Genomic DNA, 24,837 nt, shown 5'->3' with positions numbered 1-24,837 from the left:
ATATTCTTACAGTTTTTTCCCTAATAGGTGTTTTAGCAATAAAACATAAGCAAATATGCAAATAGCAAAGTAATATTCCATGCCCATGTATTTATATATGGCCCAGGGTAATGTACAGTTGGTTATCAAAATTGCAAGCTGTACACCGACCGTACATTATCCTCATACATATATCTCCAGTAGCAGGCAGAACATCATTCAGTCAGCTGAGCAGACCGCCCACTGCGTGACGCCATTAAGAATGTGATAAAAACCCCTCCTAGGTCTTGTATCACACCCTGCCCTGTTCTTCCTGGAAGTACCTTCTCTACTCTAGATGCTATTTCCGTCACCTGGCAGTGTCCTGTCTACTCTGCATGGTCAAGGTCAGGTTATGGTGAGCGGTGTACTGTTTCTAATGGGCCCCTTTCAGCGTGAGAGTCATTGACTGTGGTCCAGCCCGTCCCTGCAGAGGGACCGAGGCCAATACTCAGGGGCTGAGAAGCTACGGCTGTGAAGCTTAAGGGAGTATGAAGGATGCTTCGGTGCGGGTGAACGCACCATACCTGATCAAACACGACAATATTATCAGACTTTAAATGGCCTGGGTAATTATGAGAGAGAGAGAGAGAGAGAGGGGCGCAGATGATCTCGGCTCAGCATGACCTCCCTTAGATGAAAGGTTTCAATTTCTTGCAGCACTTCTCTAAGGCCAGTGATGTTTTATTCATGGCTGATGTGAGCTGACCTTGACTGGGCTATGATATGCACTGACTGGCATGGCTCCACCCACTTCTGCAAAGCCAACAGCTGTGAAGACTCACGATCCTCTTTAGCGCATCACTCACCTGTCAGTCTCACATGGGTCAGCGATTTTTCTTGGGATGTTTTTGGTGTAGTACACAAAGTATGATTATTTTGAATGGATATGTGAAAACTTCCTGTCTTTATTTTTAGCCGACATTTCTAATTGCAGCATCAATCATTCTTGTCTAGAGTATATTGTAACATTTCTTTTCATAGCTGATAACTTTGTAATTGAAATTGTATGTTGTTATACAAGTATGATGCAAAAGCGAGTCATGCACCGAGTACAGATTATGAATGAAGAACTGAATAACAGTTCTATAAGAAGTAACCGTGTTGCTTACTATAGCACCAGTCATGACAGAAAAAGTAAACAAGCCATGACCTCAACCTTACCTTGTCCCCTCTTTTTACTGTCCTGGTAGTCAGCTTGCTAATGGCCTTTTTGGCAGCATCTCCCAGCCTTCGCTATAGTAACAAAAGACGAGAGAAAGCAATTCACATCATTTTAGATTTGCGGCTTGATTTAATGAAACAGGAAATTAAAAGATCTAAACAAAGTGGAAAAATAAAAGGCTGAGTAATAGAAAAGTACAAATCAGAAACAAGACAACGGGGAAAACATCACTGATAATAGTGCAGTAGCTGTAGTGGTAAAAGGAGCATAACAGAATGTTTATCAGGATTATATGAGGCAAATGAGAATATAGTCAATAAAAGGACTAACAGAGAGGACCATTAATAAAAGACTCCGAGTGCAGTCTGTGATGAGCAGTTCATTGTCTATGTGAGTGTATAGGTTTGTTATAAGATGTCCCCTGTCTTCATGCTGCCTGTTTATTGCTAAATAAACAGCAAGCTGATTTACTGCCGGCAGTCTGAAGAAAAAAGCCAAAGGGCCAACAGGGGCCAGAGGATTTGCATTAGCTAAAGTGTGTATGTGCGTGCACTTGTTTGAGTGTGTTTGTAAGGGCCTCAAAATGTCCTCTTAAAACCTTTTAAAATTGACTCGTGAGAATGGTCTTCACAAGTAAAAAGGATAATAAATCAGTCAAGTAATGTCTTCTTTATTAAAATCGTAAAAGACTGACGGGTGTGCACAGGGATCTAGTGTTAACCTGTAGTAAACAGAGTTAGCTCCAAGAGTTAGCTTCAAGTATATAAAGTGGGGTTTCACAGTCAGGATAGAAGTTAAATTGATAAGGTGAAATAAAATGAATTTCTAAATCTGAGCGAATTTGGGATGCCCAAATGAATTGGCATAGACATGTAGAACCTGATGATTCAAGTTATCTTATCATGATTTGAGAAAGTGCCAAAGAACATCTTGTGTGCCTCAATGCAAGCAAAACATTTGATCTTTTGTACACAGAAGTTAACACGGTTGCCAGCATTAATTTGCATGCATTTGTTTAGGGACCTAGAAATATTGCAGAATCTTAAATACTTTAAAAAAAGCATAGTTCACATTTATAAATCCTTTAACAGATTTATTTTCAAGTTTCAATTATATTTTAAATCATGCATTTTTAATGTCTGTGTTATCCAATGAGTCTAGTTGACCAGATTTTAAAGGAACAGTTCACCCAAAAATTAAAAAAAATTCGTCATTAACTGATCCTTCAAATCTCATCAAATGTCTTTGTTCTGATATTTGAAAGAATGCTTCTAACCCAACAGTTCGTGCTCACCATAGACTACCATAGTAGGAAAAATTTCCTTACAAATTTCTTTGTTCTGGTTAACACTAAAGAAAATATTTTGAAGAATGTAATGGATGTATCTGTTGACTACCATTGTCATTTTTCCTCCTGTGGTAGTCAATGGTGGCCAATAACTGTTTCATTACAAGCATTCTTCCAAATATCTTTCTCTGTGTTCAACAAAGACATTTATACAGATTTGGAACAACTCAAGGGTGAGTATATGATGACAGAAATTTTATTTTGGGGTGAACTATCCCTTTAAATGTTACCAAGGTAAATGCAGACGTGAGATCCTAATTCAGACTTGACATCGCTTTAAATAGCGCATACCAGGAGCTGTTACTACAGCCTTACGATTATAGCCCAGAATGTCAATATTTAATTCAAAAGTCTGATATAAGACAAAGGGCAGATACACATCAATACCCCAGGGAATTGATGTCTGTGTGTGTGCATGATTGTGTGAAACCAGACGCTGAAGCAGGCACAGGCACACACACATACACACAAACCCCCCTACATTAAGATTTCATGAGCTGGGAAGGCTGAGCCATTTACTCCCTCGCATCTTTGGACACACAGGAAGTTCTTGAAGGTCAGATAAGACAGCCAAATTCCAGGGACGTATTTGTTAGAAAAACCTGGCAAAGTTCTGAGGCAATCCGCAAGTGTGTTTTTGTGTGTGTGTATTCAAAGGAGCTGCGTTGAACTCCGAAAGCTGAAATGGCATGGGTTTGTGAGTGTGAGTTGCGTAACACCTGACTGCGGTCTCGAGCACTGGTGTCTCTGATCTTCTGGATGAAGTAAAAGATGAGCCAAGCGGAGGAGATAATCATCAGTACGATGAAGGAGATGGAGACAAACACCAAGGATCCGCGATTGATGTTCTTGACAGGCCCTCGTGACCCCACCATCACTGACACCAGCACTGTCTGGTTCTTCTCCAGGAAGACCAGAATCTCCTTTCCAAAAGACTCAGTGATCATCACCGCCACAATGTCCCCGGTGCCTGTGGAGAGAGGAGTAGGTCATGTGACATTATTGGGATTAAAGGTTTGATTGGGTAATTTGTCTTAAAGGAAGAGTTCCCCAAAATAGAAAAATCGGTCATCAATTAATCAACCTCAAGTTGTTTCAAACCTGTATACATTTCTTTGGTCCGTTAAACACAAAGAGGTTAAGAAAAATGTTAGCGACTGAGATTTATGAGGCACCATCGACAACCGTAGTAGAGTAAAAATGTTGTCCTGTGGTGCCCCAGAACTGTTTGTTTTCTTAAATCCTTTAAACTATATAATTTTGTTTTATAAAATTATATTATACAATATTATACAATATTTTTTCTGCTATGGTAGGCAATGGTGCCCCAGACATTTCAGTTGCTAACATTCTTCCAAATATCTTTCTTTGTGTACAACCGAACATCAAAATGTATACAGGTTTGAAACAACTGTTTTTCTGTCTCTATTAAGGACATTAAAATTGAACTATATGAGAATCTAAGGCAACCTAAGAATATGTAGCTCAAAGTGCTTTACTAGCCAGTTGGAAAATCTTCTTTAGTAAATGTAGGTCATAAAAACATTACATTTTCCAAGAAACAGATATTAAACTCTGAACTAACTCAGACACAAATACATCTATATATAACATTTATTTCTCAATTAATCACATCATCTCATATTACAGAAGGATTAATCTTGTCTAATCCAATAAAATGCTCCCGATCTGACCTATTAAACTTTCCAACAACTGACTCAGAAAGCATGGCAACACAAAACGAGGACAGACACTTCCATCCCCCACCATGCAGTCACACACAAACATGGTCATGCACTTTGTACACAATGCCCTGACACACAGATCTAGGGCTTAGGCTGTGCCACAGACACTGATATAATACAGGCCCTTAGGATTAGTAATAATGTTGGAACTGCATGGATGGAAACCTATTGCAGATCCCGCCAAGCCAGTGATCCAATCTCACCATATTTGGCTACAGCGGTGCTTTATATAAAAGAAAAGAAATGCAGCTATGAATTCTGGCGCTGAACTTTTCATCTGGTCAAAATAACATTCAAGGAAAGGTGAATCGGTATGACAGTATTACGGTAATGTAAAAGCACAAACAGGATATAGCCGTGGAAAAAAATGAAGAGACCATTTAAACATCATTTTTTTCTGAATATTTATGGTCTGTGTTCAAGTAAAATTTTGATTTTCTGTGAAATGTGTATTCTGTGAAATACTAACTTTTTAATCTCCCAAATTTCAAATAAAAATATGGTTTCTATTTTCAATTATTTGCATAAAATTAAAACAGGAGAAACAGGTCAAAATAGCAGAAAAGATGGTTTCAGACTTCAAATACTGCAAAGAAAGTTTTATATTCACTTTTAGGCAATACAACACGAATATTTGTGCATGTATTTAGGAAGTTTAAAAATGTGTTTTATAACCTTGATCATTCAGTGTTCATGTGTCTTGTCATGCTGTCAGTCTTTCACATTGCTGTTGGCTAACTTTATGTCACTCCTGAGGTTTGATTATGTTAAAATTCAACAGAAACTGGACTTCAATGGCCACAACACATCTAGAAATGTATTAGGTGTTACAGTAGGTATTTTCATGTCTAACATTAAAATAAATATTTTGAGAGATGTCAGACTGTCTCTTGTATTTAATTGCAATCATATGCAGCCAAACTGGAGATGATACTTTGACATATCGTTCTGTGCTTGTGTCTTATGACACCACATCACACGACTTAAAGGGGCCAAATGACACGGCGAAAACAAATATTACAGTTTGTTTCAGATATAATACAATGTGTATACACGATTTAAGGTTAAAAAACTGTGTATTTTCCACATACCGTGCATTTTTGTATCTCCTCTTTGCTTCCGTCTCTCTGAAACGCGCAGATTTTTAACAAAGCTCATTGCTCTGAAAAGCGAGGTGCGCTACGATTGGCCAGTTAAGCAGTGCTTAGTGATTGGCTGAATACTGCAAACTTGAGACTTCTTACCATATTTGGAGCATCAGGTTCCAAAGCAATTGTACTGACAGGTACCCCCAATTATACATTTGGACGGTCTTAGACAAGTCATACCACGAACGGACGTAGATTTGTGGGGGTGTGGTAACACGAGGTGTTTCAGGCAGGTCTGGGTGTTTGTTCCGACACTATAATTTTTTAATCGTACGTGTCTAATACACGCACGGGCAACTTATAACCCACCAAAGAAACAGAAAAACACGTATCCGCGCCATATTACCCCTTTAACAGACGGTTACATCTCTTTAAGGTAAAGTTCTTTGATGTACCACTGAGATGGCATAATGGAACATTAAATTGACTGCTTCTTAGGCTTGACGCTGATGGGGTCTGCAAGGTCGCGGATGTACTTTCACAGCTTTGTAGCAGCTAATAGCGCGGCAAGGCTGTGAAAGAATCACAAGAGACAGGTTATACAAGACCCAATGAAGGGTGCCACATGGAGCTGCTGTTACTTAAAGCATTATGATGACTACAACAAAGAAATATGAAGCGTTGAGAAGCAATTCTTCTAATTCCTGAAAGCTTGGCACAGTTTGACAACTATAATAATACTTATGGTCAGTGTGCACTGTGACAAGCCGAGCGGGACGAGGGCACGATTGCTCGCATCTCGGAGGAGTTCCGGAAGCATAAAAAGAGGAGCGACAGCAGTAATTGACGAGAGAGAATCAGGCCTGGATTTTATGTTATGATTTATTATGTTTGTGTGGCCGGCAGTCGACCTTGAGGGAGCTGTCGGCACTTTACCTTTGTTTTGTTAATTGCTTAATTTGATTAAAAGTACGGTTAACTTTCGCCGGTTTCCGCCTCCTCCTTCCTATTCCTTGAACTTGTTACATGCACGCTCTTGACATGTTGAGCTGTGGTGCTCACATAGATACTATCTATATACACGTAAAATATACAATATAGCAACTTGCTCTCTTTATATCAGCCACTGAAAAACTCATAAGCCGTCCTCTTCCACCCACTGTTATACTTTTTCATCACCGAGTCACTCTTGATATTAAATCCATTCGTCATCAAAATTCTGAGTTAAGTAGTTAAAGTTAATGCAGTGGATTAAACTCCACATATATCAAGCGTTTCTCTTGATGCGGGCAGTGGTTGACCAGACATCTACTGTATTTGTTTCTGTACAGCAAATTGTCCCTGAATCTTACTGCCAACTTCTGAATGTCGCATGGGCACAAAGAGTGTTAGCAAAGAGTTTGAAAATGTCAGAGAATGTCATCATGAACACCACTGGTGTCTTGTGCGTCAGACATGTTTATTCATGCATTTACCCAAGAGTGATTATTCCGTCTACGTGCCGCTGTGAGTTTATATGTACCCGCACTGGCGTACGTGAGCTTTGTGTGTATGCGCAGGTGTGAACGGGAGGCATTCGCCGTGCTGCCTGGCTGAGAAGCCAGTTTGTCAATAGTAAAGATGATGGCAAGAACAGGACAGGGACAATTTGCTCCAGCAGTGACTGATGACGGGCGCAAATCTGATAAACACCAAGGCCGTTTTCACCATCACCAGCGAGAAAACCAACAGACGTATGTCATAATACACATTGTACATAACTCACTTCCATTAAACCCATTGCATGCCAAGACAAGGTGGCCCTTAAACAAAACAGCTCGTCTGAGTTAGATCGGATCTGGGCCCGAGTTATCCATACCGATATTGACCTTCAGAAGTTTCTTTCATTATGTCATATTATATTTAATAAAATGTAATGAGACTACAGCTCTGTTCTATAACTAGGATGCTGTCTGCTTGCGTCTTGAAACACATTTGGTGCTCGAATTAAAACAATCCACATGGGGAACAACTCTTTTTTTTATAATCCAAAATCGTCCAAAGATTAAGCTGCAAATGTAAATAAATGCATTTATAACTGCTGACCTTAAAGCAGGATCAGCCTTACCTTATAATGGCAATAAAAATCTGTTTATTTCGCTCTGAATCTTCCACAAGCAAATGTTTATTTATGCACATATTGATCCGTGTTAAAGGGGAAACTCCCTCAAAGGTGGTCTTACATCAGCACATGATAGCAAAGGTGACTCGACCCTACAGAGAGCGTGTGTATTGATATTCTGAATGTAAGATGCGCTCTACCTTTGATTGATTTTAAAACATGTGTCTCGGCTAACGTCACAATCACTTATCACTTCAGAACAGGACATTTGTAGGTGGTGTTGATGCTATTTTAGAAGCGATGCTTGGAGGACGAGGGTTCTTTGAGTTACTGTTAAATACCCAGCTGTGACTGTCAAATCAGACAGCGTGCGTGACCTACATCTACAGACTCTGCGAGCAGGTGAAAGTAACATGCAAAGCATTGATGCACAAACAAACCGTCCCAAAGATTCCAGACACACTGCACACACATGACATTAAATACTTACAGACAAAAATTATGCATTTACATTTATTATTACAATAATAATGCGCAACCTAATGAGGAGTCAGTAAATGCAGAGCAGAAAAAAACACTTTCGTAAAATAACAGTAGGATAACTATGATAACTGCATGTCTTTCTACCTCTGAATGCATCAAAGTAAAGAGTGTAATTCTTGTGACACTAGGGATCTCAAATGAATCTGAAAAAATAATGACCATTTTCAAACAGGTTTCCCAAACATCCCCTTTCCAACTACTGGCCAAGCAAACAGATGTATGCCATTTGTCAAATTGATGTTGTGTTGTGCTGGTCTGGATGCTCAAATAAACAAAAAGTGTTTGCAGGCATCACATAGTCCCATTGTCTGTATAGCAGAACCAAGAAACAAATGACTTTTTCACATGTATTTATAGTTGTTGCTGCATAATAACGCGGCAGAGAAAAAAGAACTGTAACATGGGTGACATCACACCTCAGCTCTTCATTCACAATGCACACGTCTCAGTTTTGCTTGCATATTCCTGGGTTGAGAACACACTTTGTAACCCACCCACACACAAACAAACAAAAAAAATCTACACTTCCCGTGTGCGCACAAGATACATGTATCTAGCGCAGCGATCTAAACGTGTAACTTCCTGATGGAGCCCACGTGAAAACGTTCTCGTTCTGTACATAAAAACACAAGAAACAGATGCCATGCTGAACAATTTTTCATGTGGTGAACGATCGATGGCATACAGAGGTTTGAATCCCATAGGGGGCAGAGGAAAAGGACCCTTTGAATAAGTCATGCACTCTGCTATATTTAAGCATCTCATCGATCCAGTTCTGATAGCGCTGCTGTGACTCACCATCTCTCCCTCGAACCCCCCATCTGCTTTATGCATCCTATCACGCTTCTTGCGAAGTTTGCCAACATTAGGTTGCGTCCTATGTGGCCTACGCATCCTAACCTTTTGGCTGTGTGCCAAGCTAAAAGTGTGGGTGTGTGTGTAGACAGAGCACCTGCAGAGCAACAGTGACGGCTCTAGTGGATCAGTTCCAGCATGCGGCCATGCGCAGTCCTTCACCATGTCCGAATGTCCTTAAACCAAATCTCCTGTTTCCCCGTCACATTGCTTGCTGTGGCAAGTTTATAGCCCTTATGACAAACTATGATTTAGACGGACTATATAGACTGTGATATTGACTTGGAGACTTTCCAGACTTTGGAAAATATCTAATAATCTGCAGCGACCGGCCCTGTACAACTAAAAAAACATCCATGCAACAAAATGTGATAAAATCTATTAACTATCAATTAAAAACATATTCAAGCTACTACGAAGTGTAAAATGACAACCGTGACAATACATTAATTCATAGTAAACCATAAGGTATTTTGTGTAGCATGATGCATCATGGTGTGGTTACCTAATCTATGTGGTTTATTTTGCAAACATTTAATGGACTGTAATGGGCCTTAAATCTACTGTGTCAGCTTTTGCTTTTACCAAAAATCCTTTTTTGTTTCATTTCTGCTTAGCACAGCAACATTTTCACCCAGACCGTCTCATTTCCAGTGCACAGGACTCTTCTAGCTTTAGTGACGTATACAAACTTCCACTTACATACACACAACATATATTTGGGCTTCCTATCTAGTCCTTCAGCAATTATTTTTCCACTCACTGCATTAAAATCTAACAGAAGATATTGAGTAGCATTACTGCATAAAACGTACAGACTACATACATGTAGAAAAACTCATAGTGTCATATTTCTACTTTTACAATATTGGCAAGTATCTTGTGATTCCCATCAGACAAACTTTGAAAGCGAAACTATTGCTTGATTCTCTCGTGAAGTAGAGTTGCCTTGCACTACACTGCCCTTACATGTAAGGTAATTTTGAATCTGACTGTGCAAGCAGACACATCTAAAGGTTGACATGGCCATTTTTCGTTTCTTCAATGTTTTATTTAAAACCTGCCCCACCTCTTCCATTTGGATAAAAATTTCATCGGGACAGAGCTCAACAGGACCAATTATTCCCATTGGTGTTGAAGGCTTTGCATTCCAAATAAGCCATCAGTCGGAGTATTAACAGCTTAAACGGCATGTGAACGCCTCTATGTAACTGCAGTACCCAAGTAACCCAATAACCAGTGTTATTATTTAAAAGAACATAGATTATGGCGCTTACCTTCATGAGCCATGGTGACCGTGTCCTCTTTGGAGCCATTATTGTAGATAATGACTGCTGAGGCGTTGAATGCGGCCGCCTTCAGGATCTTCTCCTTGAAGGTGCACTTTCCTCTTTGCATTATGGCCACCCAGTGTGTGGTTTTCGGAGGCACTACAAACCGTGTGTATGGACAGCATCCTTGCAGATCGACAGCTATAAAGAATAGAAAAAGTTAGAGTTAATTTCTTCATTGCCTGTTCAGGATTTTCCATGTTATTCCTCACCATCTTATTTGATAATTTTTTTTTAGCAATATAAGCAAGCAATCCCGAGAGATCTTTTTATCCAAATATGCACTCAGATAAACACATTTTCCAATTACTATTCATATTTCTGTTTAAACAAGCAGCATCTTGTTTTATCCACTTCCAAATTGTGAACAACATTCCATTAGCAAGCCATCAACATTTCTCAAGGGAATCTTGGCTTCAACAACTAGCCAAAATAAAAGAAATGAAATGTTTTTATCGATGGAGGTCGTGCTGACACTCAGCCTCCTTTTGTACTTCTAAGTTGCATTTCTCATGAAACCCAAACTCAACACTGAACAACTGTGGAATGAAAGAACGCTGCTACCGAACACATTAGCAATGTACCAAGCGGGGGTTGTCTGCCTCCTTATTTCTCTGTGATTGCTCCGTCAACACTGGAGATTATAGAGGCATTCAGATGAGCCGGGCTATGCGAACTAATGCCCTGCCACTTCCGAACACTGACTCATACGTCGGAGCAGCAGGGTAGGCTCTCAGGGAGCGGTGGAACCCCCGCAGGGAGGCATAGCCGGTCACAGTAATTGATTGTCTGCAAATGGTAAAAGGAAGGGAGTCTGCTTATTTCAGAACCAAGCCCACCACCCCACCCAAACTGGCCAGCTTCCCTCAAGGTATCTGGTGATGTACAGACTCTTTGGCATAAGGAGCACACATGTATGCTAACACAAGCGCAAAATGGAGCAGAATCAGTGTGTATATGTGTACTGGGGTGTAGTGCCAAGGCAAAAGGAGACCAAAAGCGAATATCGTTGTTCCACAAGCTAATATCATAAGGCCTCTGAGCAGCATAATATTAGTATCACCATGAATGATTCATGATCAACAGCCGTAATATGAATCCAAAACCACCTGATGCTAAGTCATAAAAACAGCCTGATAATGCGTCAGAGATAGAGAGCCAAAAGATAAAATGTATTGGGATAAAATAAAGCTTTTATTCTAAGCCAAGAATGTTTAACAACAACCAAAAAAAGTGGACACATGAACTCATCTATTGGGAATTATAAACCAGCTATTTTGTTAGTACATTATACTGATCTCAGGCTTTGATCCATGATGCCGGTTTTCTGCCAGTTCTTGCCAGACATTTTTCTTCCAGTTTCTATAAAGAGACACCCAAAAATGTTGTTCTAAACTCAATATTTTTGTACGCAAACCCAGAAGCGAGTTTATGGATTTTTGGTAAACTGCCTGAAATGATATCTGTGGTTAACAAAACCTCAAAATGTCTTCACGTTTCTATGACATGTATCACACCAGTTATTATAACCAGTTTGTGATTAATAAAAGCTATATTTTCTTTCTTAAAAATGTCAGTAGCTAACAAGTTCCTTAAAGCGACTACATCCTTTGGCGTCTATTAGATGTCATCTTGCATATAAATCTCACAAATAATGCAACATTGACACTCTATAAAACATGGATAGGGATTAGTTCACAGAGAAATAACTAAGCAGCAAAAACACGTTTTTAATAAGTTTAATAAGTTGTCGGAGGCTTTGTGGTGGTGACGTTGATATCAAGCGACCGTAGTGTAGTCTGTTTATAGACTCGTGTATTGTATTCACCAACAATTGCTGTAATTTGTAAAGATTATCCTCATAGTCAAAACCTCTAAGTATCATAAACCTTTGTTAACCACAGATCTATCTTCTGCGATCTTCCAAAAGTAATAGGAAAAATGGTCGAGGGATCCAGTGCGGCGCTAACTTCGGGTTGGCCTACAAAAATACGTCATCTCTGCTGTTATGTAGTGACTTCTTACGAAATAAAGCAGGTAATGGTTGTTTGGGTATAAACTAGTCCTTTAACTAAAGATTATTAATGAATAGCAGCTAATTCAAGATGTCCTTTAAAGTTAAGGTTGCCTTTGGATGGCAAATCTCTGACTTTGCAGCGTTATCAGTGCTGAGGGGGCATATTTGTGTTCGTAAGGAAAGCTGGTGAAATCTGGTCTTCTATTTGATCTTTTCCAAGTTACATAATGTTGCATAATATGCAACTCATTGACATTCAAAAAATTGGGTGATGAAGCATAAAAAAAGAGCGATATTAGAGAGTTCAGCGCCTCTATTTTGGCTTTACATTGAAATTCAAACTGTGAATGTTTGTGTACTCAGCAGGAGTATTAAAGCCCATCTCACGGAAAATATAAAACTCCCTTTCTCTCCATGACAACACATCATCAGCATTGCCAATGGATTACCCTTCACCTCTCATGAGCTTTATAAACTTGATCAAAAACAGCTGGGCGATTCCACTTAGTAACTGTTGACCATACCATGGAAATATGTCTTTAGCAACAGAACAAAACACATTACGCATTTTCAAGTTTGAAAAATATATATTCCTCTGAAAATATATATTGTCCGTTTCTGACAAAAAAATCTAGCTTATGCCAATATCTATATTTTCAGTTTACATACAATTTGGTCATAAATATTATTTCCGTAATTCTGACTTGCTTTTAATTTGCACTTTAAACATTAACATAAAACATAATGTAATATAACTGTAGTACTGGAAAAAATAACAAGAACATATTGCTGTGTCACAGCCCCTTCTTTCTTCCCAAAAGGCATCATTTGCCCTTCTCAAGATCACAGGGAGGCTGAGATAGGGATCAACAACTATAGGACTAGACGTTTGTATATTGTTGGTCCAGTACACTGGGGGTTAAAGGTGGCCCTGATTGTTCAATTTAATTGTATCATGTTAGGTTTAGTCACATGGTCAAGGAAAGGATAAAAAGGAAATATAAGATAAGCTCTGGCTCTCTTTTCTCCTCCCTGGAAGCTATGGCTCTTCTCCTCTGACTCTTCGTTCTCTTCTAAACTTTCTCTCTTTTCTATCCAATATCTCAGGTAATATCACATATATTTGTAAACTGTTACTTGTAATCATTTACAATTGTATGCATTTACTTTGTAACCATTCTACATGTAACATCAATTTAAGTCCGTTATTAAATCCTTTCATTTACAAATCTGCAGACAAGTGTTCGTTCGATGTTAATATTTAAATTTCAATACAGTAAAGTCATGTTATAACAAAGCTCTCCCACATATACAGCTATCACTGCACTTATTTCCGTCGTTGGTATGAGTGACAGAAGGATTGTCAATTGATTACAAATACACAGTTTTACACCATCTTGCTGTTAACCTTTCTTTAGTCATTTCATAGCCTGAACCACTAAAGCAGAATCACCCTTACATAACTATCATCAACTTCTATTAGTATCCATTTTTGTCATGTCAACCTCATATTACACTTCCTGACGTCTGAACTCTGTCTGCAGAAGTTGAGCATCATATACACTAATGGTTCAATCCTAAGACTTTAGTTTGAGAAGTTAAATGTTACGCTTTGAAAGCAACCATCATGTTCAGATTGCTAAAATTGTTCAAAGGACAAGCTGTTCAGGACACTTACCACATCCAATACTGTAATGATATATTTCTCTTTCCACTGATTCCTCCAAAGAGGAGTGAATGTAAAAGAAGATCTGAGGTCATTTGTGATTCATCCTTTCATAATAATAATTTATAATAATTTAGTCATTTGGCAGACGCTTTTATCCAAAGTGACTTACAGTGCACTTATTACAGGGACAATCCCCCTGGAGCAACAAGGAGAAAACTGTCTTGCTCAAGGACACACTGGTGGTGGCTGCTGGGATCCAACCAGCAACCTTTGATTTACCAGTTCAGTGGTTTAACCCATTAGACCACCATCTCGCACTTAATACATAATATAATAGACATAATACATGTCTTCGGGCATTTCCCAGAGGATTTGCGATCAAGTTTGGCCAAGACTGCAGTAATATGCACACAAATGTAAATGTAACAATAATAAAATGCTTTGGTAGAGAATTTTCATGGTTGAAATTCCACTGTCATCTAAACAGTTGGAACCACTGTGAAGTTCAGACTCAGATTTCCTTGTTAAAGTTCCTTACCAGTATGGCTCTTCTTAACACGCAACTGGAAATGATTTGAACATGACGATTCGTGGTTGGTTCTTCCAAAACATTGAGATGGCGAATGCCAGATGACAAACAAGTTTAATTTCACCTTTTCCCTGACATTTACACTGACCAAATGCACATGCAAAACTACATATTGAAGCATGCAAACAACAAAACATTCAAATGTGACTGTGAAGTCATAGGTCCACCATATGCCCTTTACCTTGTAAAAACAAAACTGACAGACAGCAGTGGCGATCTGTGACTCCTCTTTAGGGGAAGCACTACAGTAATGCGAAACTCAGCAAAACATGTATTTAGCCCCTCACTTGGCGCGTCATGTCAAAATATCTGCCTGCTGCAGACGCGTCAAAAGGGTTTTTAAAGCGGCCCTGCAAAGATGTGTCATGCGTTCTGACTTCTTTACAATGTTAAACGTGCTGTCTTCTCATGCTTAACATGGTCAACTTGTCAAAAAAGAGTTGGGCGTATTACGTAGTATTTCTGCCCCAGCGATCGTACAGGTTTCGGAAAGTTTTTTATCGAACATATGAAACTGTTTCATAACAATTTTTCTTAGTCCCGTATTGGACAATTCTCCCGGAAAAGCACGCAGGACGGCCACAGGAGAGCAGGAGAACGAGCATGCGCAGACGTCACATTCACTTGTAAGAAGGAAAGAGAGAGAGAGAGCATACGTTCGCGAAGTTCAGGTGTTTGTTTGTCCACTGCATTTAGGTGATGAATGTTATATAACCAGTGGATATAACGCTGGATTTGGAGATTGTATGAAACTGATATATGGAGCCATCCCAGCACTTAAAGATGCTGGACATGAACCGCATGCAGTGAGTGAAACTGATGTCTGTGTTTTGTTGACAATTGGTGAGCACTTGCCTTTGTTCAGCCTACCCCTCCCCCCCGCACGCGCCATATGTTTTCGGTATCTATCTTTTATAAATGTGATCAAACTAAATACTCTTCAAAGATACGATGTACGCAATACTGCAATATGTACTCAAGAATAATAGGAGACTGGCAGAAACCCCTTGTGCTACGACCGCTTTAATAAAAGAGAAGCTCGCGTCTCATGTGTAATCAGAGTTAAGTCTTCTAAACGTGAGCGTCTCTTTTATCATAAACCCTTTCGCCACGTCTGCAGCAGGTACGTATTTTGACATGATGCGTGATGCACATAGGTTCACGTGAAGCGCTGAATTTTGAATTCCTGCTTCCCCTGAAGAGGAGGCACCGATCGCCACTGACGCATAGCTAGTAAAAAGGAAAACAACAATTACCAAATGATTACATGAGTTAAATGTTGTCATCCAAAAGAGATCCTGTTATGAGGAAGAACTTTAATGTGCACAGGAAAAATAAACTAGACTAGATGAACATAAACATCACCAACAGAGCACACATTTAATGGAAACATTTTGACCATTACAAATGACCCACATTTAGCGTGTGAAATCAGTACAGAGGCAGGTTGAGCAATGTGGCACTGGCTCATATCTACCAATCATTACCAGAGGAGAACAGATTGTCTGCTAAATCGAATCGGGATCTTGTACAATAGAGTCTGAAGTCAAAATGAAATGCAGTGCTGGAGGACATGTACTTTCTAGAAACCCTGTCGTCATTAATTCTAATCAGAAGATTTGGAGCATGAGAGTTGATCAACGGGAGATAATAAAACAAATTGATCCTGTGTATCTGGGGCATGTCATCATAGGATGAGGGTAAAGAGGACAGATCAGCATTAATTGTTTAGAAACAATTCTTAACAATACACAGGTTGAAGAATTTACAGCAACTTGGAACTTAAGCCAAACCATAAAAATTGAATTCAAGAAAAACAATCAAATCAATCAATACAAATTAAAGGACCAATGTGTAATTTTGTAGAGATTCTATTGACAGAAATGCAATAAAGATACAGAACTATGTGTTCAGAGGTGTATAAAGACCTTGCATAATATTTGTATCACGTTAGAATGAGCTATTTTTTTTCTACATATACCGAAGGTCTCATTGCATGGAATTCGGCATGTTGATTCTACAGTGGCCCTAAACGGAAAGACTGTCCTTCAGAGCGTGTTTCGTAAATACGTTCTCTCCTACAGCAAAGTAGCGAAAAAGTGACAACATCTTAGCACTGTGTCAGCCATCATAGTGCTTTGAAATATGGGTGTGGGGTTAAGTGAACCGTTGGTTGCAATTTGCAAACTCACCGCTAGATGTCGCTAAATTTTCTACACTGGACCTTTAATATAGCAAATAATACATTACATAAATAAGTAAAAACGGTACATGAATTTCCTCTGCAAAGCATTTACGTTCACACTAAAAATGCCTAAAACTGATAATTTTCAAGTTAAAACAGGACACAAGACGGTAAAGATGATAAAAACCAAGTATGTGCCGAATGCAGCTGCCGTCAAACAGTTTTAATTTGTTGCTTTTTCCCCCCACATGCGACCTTGTGTGAAAAAAGGGGAGATATGCTTACAGGCATTTGCAAGTCAGGTATGCTAGATAACATCAGAAGAAGCAACAAAATACTTTCATCCAGCCACCTGCCCCACATCCAGACAAACTTCACAAATACGGCTTATTTCTGTGAGGTATTTCATATCTCTCCCTGTGGCATAGCTAAACAGCCACGAGCTGCTCCTTTGCTGTATCTGACGTCATCTCTGTACTACACAGGCTGATTTTCAGATAATCTACAATAAGTAGTTTTAATCATTTCAATACTAGACAGTGCACATTTTAAATAGCTGGATAAAGCTTTTAAACAGACACAGTTTTTCCTCTGAAGCAGACCTCCACAACAGCAAAGCCTGTTAGACTGATATGTAGGTCAATCCTGAAAGAACTGTGTGGATAAAAAAGTGCATCGCATCTAAAGTTTTACACCAAATAAGAGCAGCGATCATAAGATGCTTTCAAAGGTTTTGGGGTAGTCAGTGTTTGATGTTCTGCTTAGTTTGTGGGAATGAAAGCTTTGTAGTTTTTGGACATGTATTGATTTGAAGAAAGAAAGAAAAACAGAGAAGGGCAGATTTTAACTGCTCATACTGGTCTTTAACTCACAGCAGAAGGAAACAGCTGCCAGCACTTATGACTATGTCACGTCAAAAAAGCAGGTAGGCTGTGGTTCGGTGTTGGGTAGTTAAAGGGCTGTCAAAAACAAACAAAAATCTACATCTAAAATATCAGTCTGGGCAATTCTAGCATTATGAATGTGACATGTTGTGTTATGTATGTAACAAATAAACTTTCAGAGAATGTATACTTTCAATGTATTGTTGCATCTGTTTGTATTTTACTAAAACATCAGAAAAATATCAGTCTAGGCACGATTTTTCTATTAAGAAAATGTGGATGTGACCAAAAGAGGACATTCTTGTGTTTTTTTAGAGACAGGGGCTGCTGTGTTAACTGCAAACTTAGACACGTGGTTATGTAAAGAAAATCCAAGAAAAGCACTGACAAAGACTTTTCTATTATTCTTTTTTATTTTATTTGGAATTTGTTTTAAAATTGCAATTTAGTTTCATTTTTTGGCATAAAATATATATTTTATTGTATAAATAACACTTTTATTCTTTTTAATAATAAAAAGGGCACTTATTCATTTCTAATTTGAATAATCGTGAATAAATCATATATTGAGATCAGTATCGTGAACTGTGTGTGCACGCAACCACTGTATGATGTCAAAGGATGTCGCTTCAATCTGAAGTTTACAAGTTACCGACCGATAAAGGCGCTTTCATTAAGAAATTTACTTCGCCGCAGCAAGTCCTGTTGAAAAAAACAGCATATGCTGGTTTGGTATGTTCTGATGCTGGTTTGTGCTGGTTTAAGCTGGTCCTGTGGTGGTTTAAGATGGTCCTTAGCTGGTCTATAACTAGTTTAAGCTGGTCAAACCAGCAAAATACTTAACCCAGCATATGCTGTTTTTTTCAACAGTTAGTTCTGTGCTGTCTCTTTATCGCACACTTAAAAATGCTCCACACACTGCGACATGTTTGCTGCATTAATAATCTCTCTGCGCTGGTTGCTGCTTGATCATATACTCGTAATATTTGCTATTTTCGGCCGAATATTTTCGTTGCCAAACATTCTAAAAGAGGCACTTAATTGACTAAGGAAAAAATGCTATAAAAACTTTAAGAGAGACCTTACATGGGTATTTAAACCACCAAATGTTGACAGCTGTGCTGTCAGTATGGTGAAAGCCTTTTGTAAAAACTAGATTTTTTTATGGTATGGTTGACAATTGCACGGAATTGGCCATCTGTTGTTCCAGACAGAGTCAAAAGAAGGCACAAAAGCCCATTAAAGCATCTTTGTGAACGTATATCAAGTTTACGGTAAATCTTTACAAAATCACTACTAATTGCGTTCAGACACGACGCTAATTCGATTCTCTGCAGCTCATCTCCTAACATCGTGTTCATCTCAAATAAGAATACATTACGACCTCACATGCACCCACGTAGAGGAAAATCGCTAGTATTAGAAACACAGGCAGCCAGTTAGCGTCCGCATCTGTGCTGGCCCACTCCAACCTCATTTCATGACAACAGCTCCACGGCAATCAATGTCCCAACATCACTCCAGCTCACATTTCCTGCCTGGATCAATTAGGAGCATACGGTGTGTCACATGGTTCCTGTCTGTTCTTTCATCCGTTACTTTAAACAAAAGCATTTCTTTGCTTTGAAGTGTTTTTTCTTTAGAAGTCTAAACTATTAATTGATTATCTGCTACCGAGAGAAGTGTAAGAAACCTTTTTCTGGCATGAAAGAAATGACTCCTCCTGTTAAATAGTTTTTTTTTTGACATTTTTGAAAGATAAACTCAAGTGTGATCACTTAAAATGTTACTGTATTCAGCCTATAATTTGGAATAACACCTCTGGATTGCTATTAAGTTCATGAAACCCAAGGTTTGAACCTAAGGCCTTGCGGTTTCATCTTAAAAACATTGGATTAAGTTGGAGCTGTTGGCCTCGTTGGCACCTTTTCAACATGTAACACAACCGCTCTTCCGCAGACCCCAACACAAGATCTTTTCCGATCCAATTTATTTCTCTTCACCCTGTCCTCTCAATACTGTTTAATCCAATAAAGGCACAAAAAAAAATTGTAGGTTGTAGGTTGTACCTTACTAAAAAAACGTTATTTGTACACCTACACTTCAGGTCTAATGCTGTATTTTATGGAATGAAGTATAGGAGCTTATTTGTATTGTGTTCTTGGGTGGACTGCTACTGCTTGTATTTCCATCAAGTCAGTTTAGATAAAAGCATCTGCTAAATAAATAAATGCAAAGTAAACCCAGTTTGCTAAATATTTAAATGACATCAACCTACATTACCCTTATCACTTTTAAGAACACTCAAACCAAACACAAAACTGGACCCTTGCTTCACTTACCCAGGGGTCATTTACTGCCATTTGGGCTCGTTCAAGCGTCATAAATCGCTACGTAATGGGAAACAAGCAATGGGACGCTTATCATCACCAATATTCATCACCTCCCACTGGCAACATTTCTGTGTCAGGCTGATTCGGGGCTGATGACTTTTGAATGGCCGTTATAACCTCTTTGCATTTCTATTGGCAGGTGGTTTTCTGTCTCACTGCCCATTAGCTAAGTGTGGTTTATGTTGCCAGACCCCTAATGACAGCTGCAGCTGGTTGGGAAACAGAGATTTGAGTGGAGAAGGAAAACGGTGCACTCCCTGCGCACCATCCGTAATCTTTCTCTCTCTCTCTCTCTCTCTCTCTCTCTCTCTCTCTCTCTCTCTTTGTATGGGGTGAACTGAGAATGGGAGATTTTTTTGTGCTTGCCATGTTGTTTAGACTGATGAGCCATTGCTAAGCCATTTGAGAGGCAGGAGAGATAAACACAGAGGTCAGATGAATACATTGAGGTCTCCGGAGGAAATATAATCTTGAAAAAGTCAAACAGGAAGTAATGAGCTGCTTGTTTATTTTCTGTGCGAGACAAATCAACTTAGCCTTACATTGATAGTATGTTTTTCCAATGACAAATAGCCTACTACACCATTTAAAAGTTATGTTTTGTTGTGTAGCATAAGAATTGGCCAGTTAAAGGGATATTTCACCTAAAAATTAAAATTCTCTTATGAATTACTCATCCTTAAAGGGACAGTTCACCAAAAAATGAAAATTCTCTCACCATTCACTCACCCTAAAGTTGTTACAAACCTGTATAAATTTCTTAGTTCTTTTGAACACAAAGAAAGATAATTAAAAAATGTTAGCAATTTTCAGTTCTACACTGTGGTAGAAAAAAAATCTTATTTTTTTTCTGTTGATATTTCGACTAATTTAAGAAATCATACCTTATAAGGACTCATTTGACTACCTTTTGATTTTTTTCCTGCTATGGTAGTCAATGGTGTCCCAGAACTGTGGTACAAGGCAGACTTTTAATTTTTGGGTGAACTGTCCCTTTAAGACGTAAATTATGAAACTGTCAATTCCTTCCTGAGATTCAGCTGTAACCGTAAAAAAACATCTGATACACAGCACACTTAAACGTGCAGGTGTCAATGCAGCAAAATCTACTCCAGATATTAGGTTTGTCAAACATATCGCGCTCGGGCACAGTTGAGAGCTCGAATTTCAGTATCTTTTTCATGATATCATATGGTGAAATAAAAAAAAATCTGACATTCCAACGTTATATGCTAAGAATTCGGAGACAGGATCCTGATCATACAGCGATTAGAGTACCAAAGGAAGTGGGTGGGCTTTTCAAGCAGTCTTTTTAGGAGAAATATTACCTTGCCAGATGCAACCGAGCCGTGAAGATGATAAAATAACTTTGTAAACACACAGACTTACAAATGACAGAATGTCTACTTTAGCTTCTGGGTGGAAGTATTTTATGAAAATAGGGAGAATGGATGTACTAATCTCCTTGAGAACATATAAAAATACAAAAAAAATCCCTGTTGGAGGTCCTGACTGGATAACGATTGATGACCTCCACCGGGTTCACTGGCATTAATGACCAGCAGGTCAGACATCTGCCTCGGGTCAGTTCAACACACTAGGTTAACAAGAACAACATGTTAACTGAAAAGTAGGACGATGAGGGATGGACACGTCTGAACTTATCAAAAATGGGGCTTGAAAACAAAACTTCATCTTTGTAATCACCATGACACATTTAAGATCTCTATAAACATTACAATAGCGCTATAAATATTGAGTAATAATGGCATAATTGATCTAAAGAGAATTCTAGTAATAAAGATTTCAAGCTATTTCTGAGCATCGTGTAACCTGAACAAGCAAAATATAAAAAGAAAACCAGGCTACAGAGAAGAAAAACACACACACACACCCGAAATACTGGAAGACGATACCAGCCATCCCAAGGCAAGAATGATTATAGATACTGCACTTCCCTCAAGCTATTTAATACATCCAGGCGATATGGCAAAAACCAAATGATTCAGCAAAAATTACAAATACCAAGCAGGGCTCCAGGAGTTTAATTCACTTAATGTGCGAGCAGAGTTGAAAAACAGCCGATATACACATTGTACATTAACACCGGGAACATATACAAGTTTGCCAACCAATTGAGCAACATAAGCTGGTGACAAACAGGCCACCTCACACACGCTCTGGGACACAAGGACTGTCGAATACTTCAGTGCAGAGGAGGGTTGGAGACTGCATTACTGCAAACAAAGCAACCCCGACCCATGTCACTCAACCCCCACGTCACTTACTTACTGAACAGAGTGCACGGCGACAAAGTGTTCTCTTCGGGGGAGGTTATGCAAGGAAAGTTCGAAGGGTGTTTAGGGGACGGTTTTGTTTACCAAGTCACTGCGAGAGAATGAGCTACACAAACCTAATTGGTCCCGAAAGGGCATCTGAATATCCACAAGGCCTGAGACATACAATGTGTTACAGGGGAAGCCAAAGTGAAAGAAATAACAACTCCGTACACAACCTCAGAACAATAAAAGTAAGGTTAAGAACATGCACAGCAGAGGAAATGACACGACGGACCCGTGAAACAGTCAAATATCACAGGAAGTTACAGTTTATATACTTGAGCGTACAAATCATACCGGCTGCTTTTGAACAACATTCTAGATTTTGACATTGTGAAAATAACATAACACGTTAAAGGGCAAATAAACTAGGCACAATGTCGAACGTTTATCCTGTGCAATATCCTTGTGAATTTGATACATTTGCGATGCTACCATGCTATGAAAAAGCCTTTCTATTGAAGTTAAAACATTTAGGTGATAGTTTATTTTTATAGTGACATCTAAGAAAGAATAGAAAGTGATGGTTTACCCCAAAATGATTTTTTTTGTGAACCCTCTTGTCATTTCAAACCTTTATGAATTTCTTTCTTCCATAGAACACATAAGATATTTTGAAGAAAGTTGGTAAGTGAACAGCACTGGTCCCCATTTACTTCTATTGTATGGACACAAAACCAATGCAAGTGAATAGGGGCCAGCCAACAACATCTTTTGTGTTCTGTGGAAGAAAGTCAGCCATTTTTAATGACAAGAGGGTGAGTAAATGATGAAAGAATTTGTATTTTTAGGTTCACTTTAAAGGGGGTTGATGAAGCATATGACCATATTTGCCACTGATTTTGAAGGTCATTCTGCATTACATAAACCTTAAAAAAAGAAATTGCAGTTGTGTGTTCCTATATCTCAATTGTTAAAGCATTGGTTTACCAGTTAAGGCCATGGGTTCAAGCCACATAGGCCTACTTTAAAGCACTCAGTCGTTTTGGATAAAAGCAAATGCCAAATGCATAAATATAATGAAATATAAAACCACAAATACTCAAATAACAACAAGTCTCGTCAAGGATACTTTGTAACATTGTACTGTAACCCAGTAAACCCAAACAGACTCACCCCCATTAACAGCAGCAGGTGCTATCACAATCCCCTTCGCCTCTGTTTTGGGTGAATTCTGCCCGTAACGCCCATCATTCTTTGTTACCATCTGTTGAGGATTGCCTTTATGGTCCAAAACGGTGGCGTTCACCGTGGCGCTATAATAATCCTCCTTGTTGACCATATTTTTGTCGGCACCGATAGACAGCGTACACCTGGGAGATACGAAGGCGAGGAAGAAGGCAAGGAGACAGCTGCTGCATGACGCCGGTGCGGCCAGTCTCTTCAGCATCTTCGGCAATGTCTTATCTATTAAACTGCGATTCTTTCAACGATCACCTCTGCGTCTCGAGACACGACCCCTCATGTAAACATACCGTCTTCCCCTGAAGCCTCAATGTTCACGAGGAGAGCCATGCGTCGCCTCTCCCGTTTTTGCGCTGCCTACAAGAAAAGACAGACAGTCATAAGCATACCCAAAGCCCCCTCCCCACCCATTCTAATGCTGTCACGTTAAAACAAAGCAATGCATTGGGGATAACTGGGGTAAATGCGTGCACACCTTCATTTTGACTACGATTTTACGGCATGATTGACTTGGTAATGGCAACAGAGTGCATGCATGCGTTACAGGATTTTGTGCATGCAACCATGCGGCTACTTCAGAGAAAATGTCTACAGGTCTAACAACAAGTACGATGGCTTTCCATAGACTGTGCAATGGCAATGCATGTAACACTTCTGCTGTCGGCACCGCTTTGTTTGCGCAACCAGCCTTACAGCTGCCGTGCAACACAATTACCTGACATTGAATTCATGGCAACGATTACTTAAACCATACCTGCTTGGTCGCTTCTACTTGTATCGCATAAAATCAATCTTTCTCTTTGTTTTGATGTCTCACTGCGCCGTGGCTTGTTTGGCCATACGCAGACCGATGTGTTGCTGTTCTGGACGCGTTCACCCCCTTCTCGCCCAAAACTGAGCCTTATGCGTGTGCGCATGCGCGAAACAGCGCGTCTCTCACACGGTGAGATCAGATTAGTGGGAGGGAAGGGGGCCACATCACCATCATATCAAAATGCATGTATTCTTCCTTCCCATCTTTGGGTCTTGATGACACTGTTTTTATTCAACCAAAATGTCCGAGCAAAACCTTAGAACATCTGGATGCATCTGTACAGCCAAGAGAAATCTAGCTCTGTAATGGGTAATTTACACATTTTTCAGGCCTGTAATGTCTGGACTAGGGAGTATTAACAATTACAGGTGATATGATTTATCTCGCAGTATATGAAAATGATTTCGACTATTCATGAAGATAGAGCGTGTGTGCAATCGAATTTATGTGTGAAAAAATGAACCTTTATATTATACTATCTCACTATACATGAATTATTATTGCTGTGTTTATTACTTAATTGTGGAGTAAAAAGGAAAAATAACAACGATTTGATGCAACGAAACTG

General features: G+C 39.2%; 1 protein-coding gene across 4 annotated transcripts in view; it reads right to left on the bottom strand.

Moving 5' to 3' along the window:
* rnf130 (ring finger protein 130) overlaps positions 1-24,350 on the bottom strand; it is a 39,814-nt gene extending 15,464 nt beyond the window's left edge. For all 4 annotated transcript variants that reach the window (XM_056769474.1, XM_056769476.1, XM_056769473.1 and 1 more), the window contains exons 1-5: positions 24,210-24,350; positions 23,387-23,812; positions 10,141-10,335; positions 3,251-3,501; positions 1,183-1,254 (exon numbers count right to left, since the gene is read on the bottom strand). In XM_056769474.1, the coding sequence (XP_056625452.1) occupies positions 1,183-1,254; positions 3,251-3,501; positions 10,141-10,335; positions 23,387-23,660 (792 nt within the window). In that variant the 5' untranslated portion in view covers positions 23,661-23,812; positions 24,210-24,350. The remainder of the gene's footprint in view (positions 1-1,182; positions 1,255-3,250; positions 3,502-10,140; positions 10,336-23,386; positions 23,813-24,209) is intronic.
* Positions 24,351-24,837: the final 487 nt, after the last annotated feature.

This window comes from Triplophysa dalaica, chromosome 16, assembly GCF_015846415.1.
Source record: "Triplophysa dalaica isolate WHDGS20190420 chromosome 16, ASM1584641v1, whole genome shotgun sequence".
Taxonomy (NCBI): Eukaryota; Metazoa; Chordata; class Actinopteri; order Cypriniformes; family Nemacheilidae; genus Triplophysa; species Triplophysa dalaica.
Note: the sequence above shows the minus strand (reverse complement) of the source record. Positions and strands in the feature narration are given on the sequence as shown.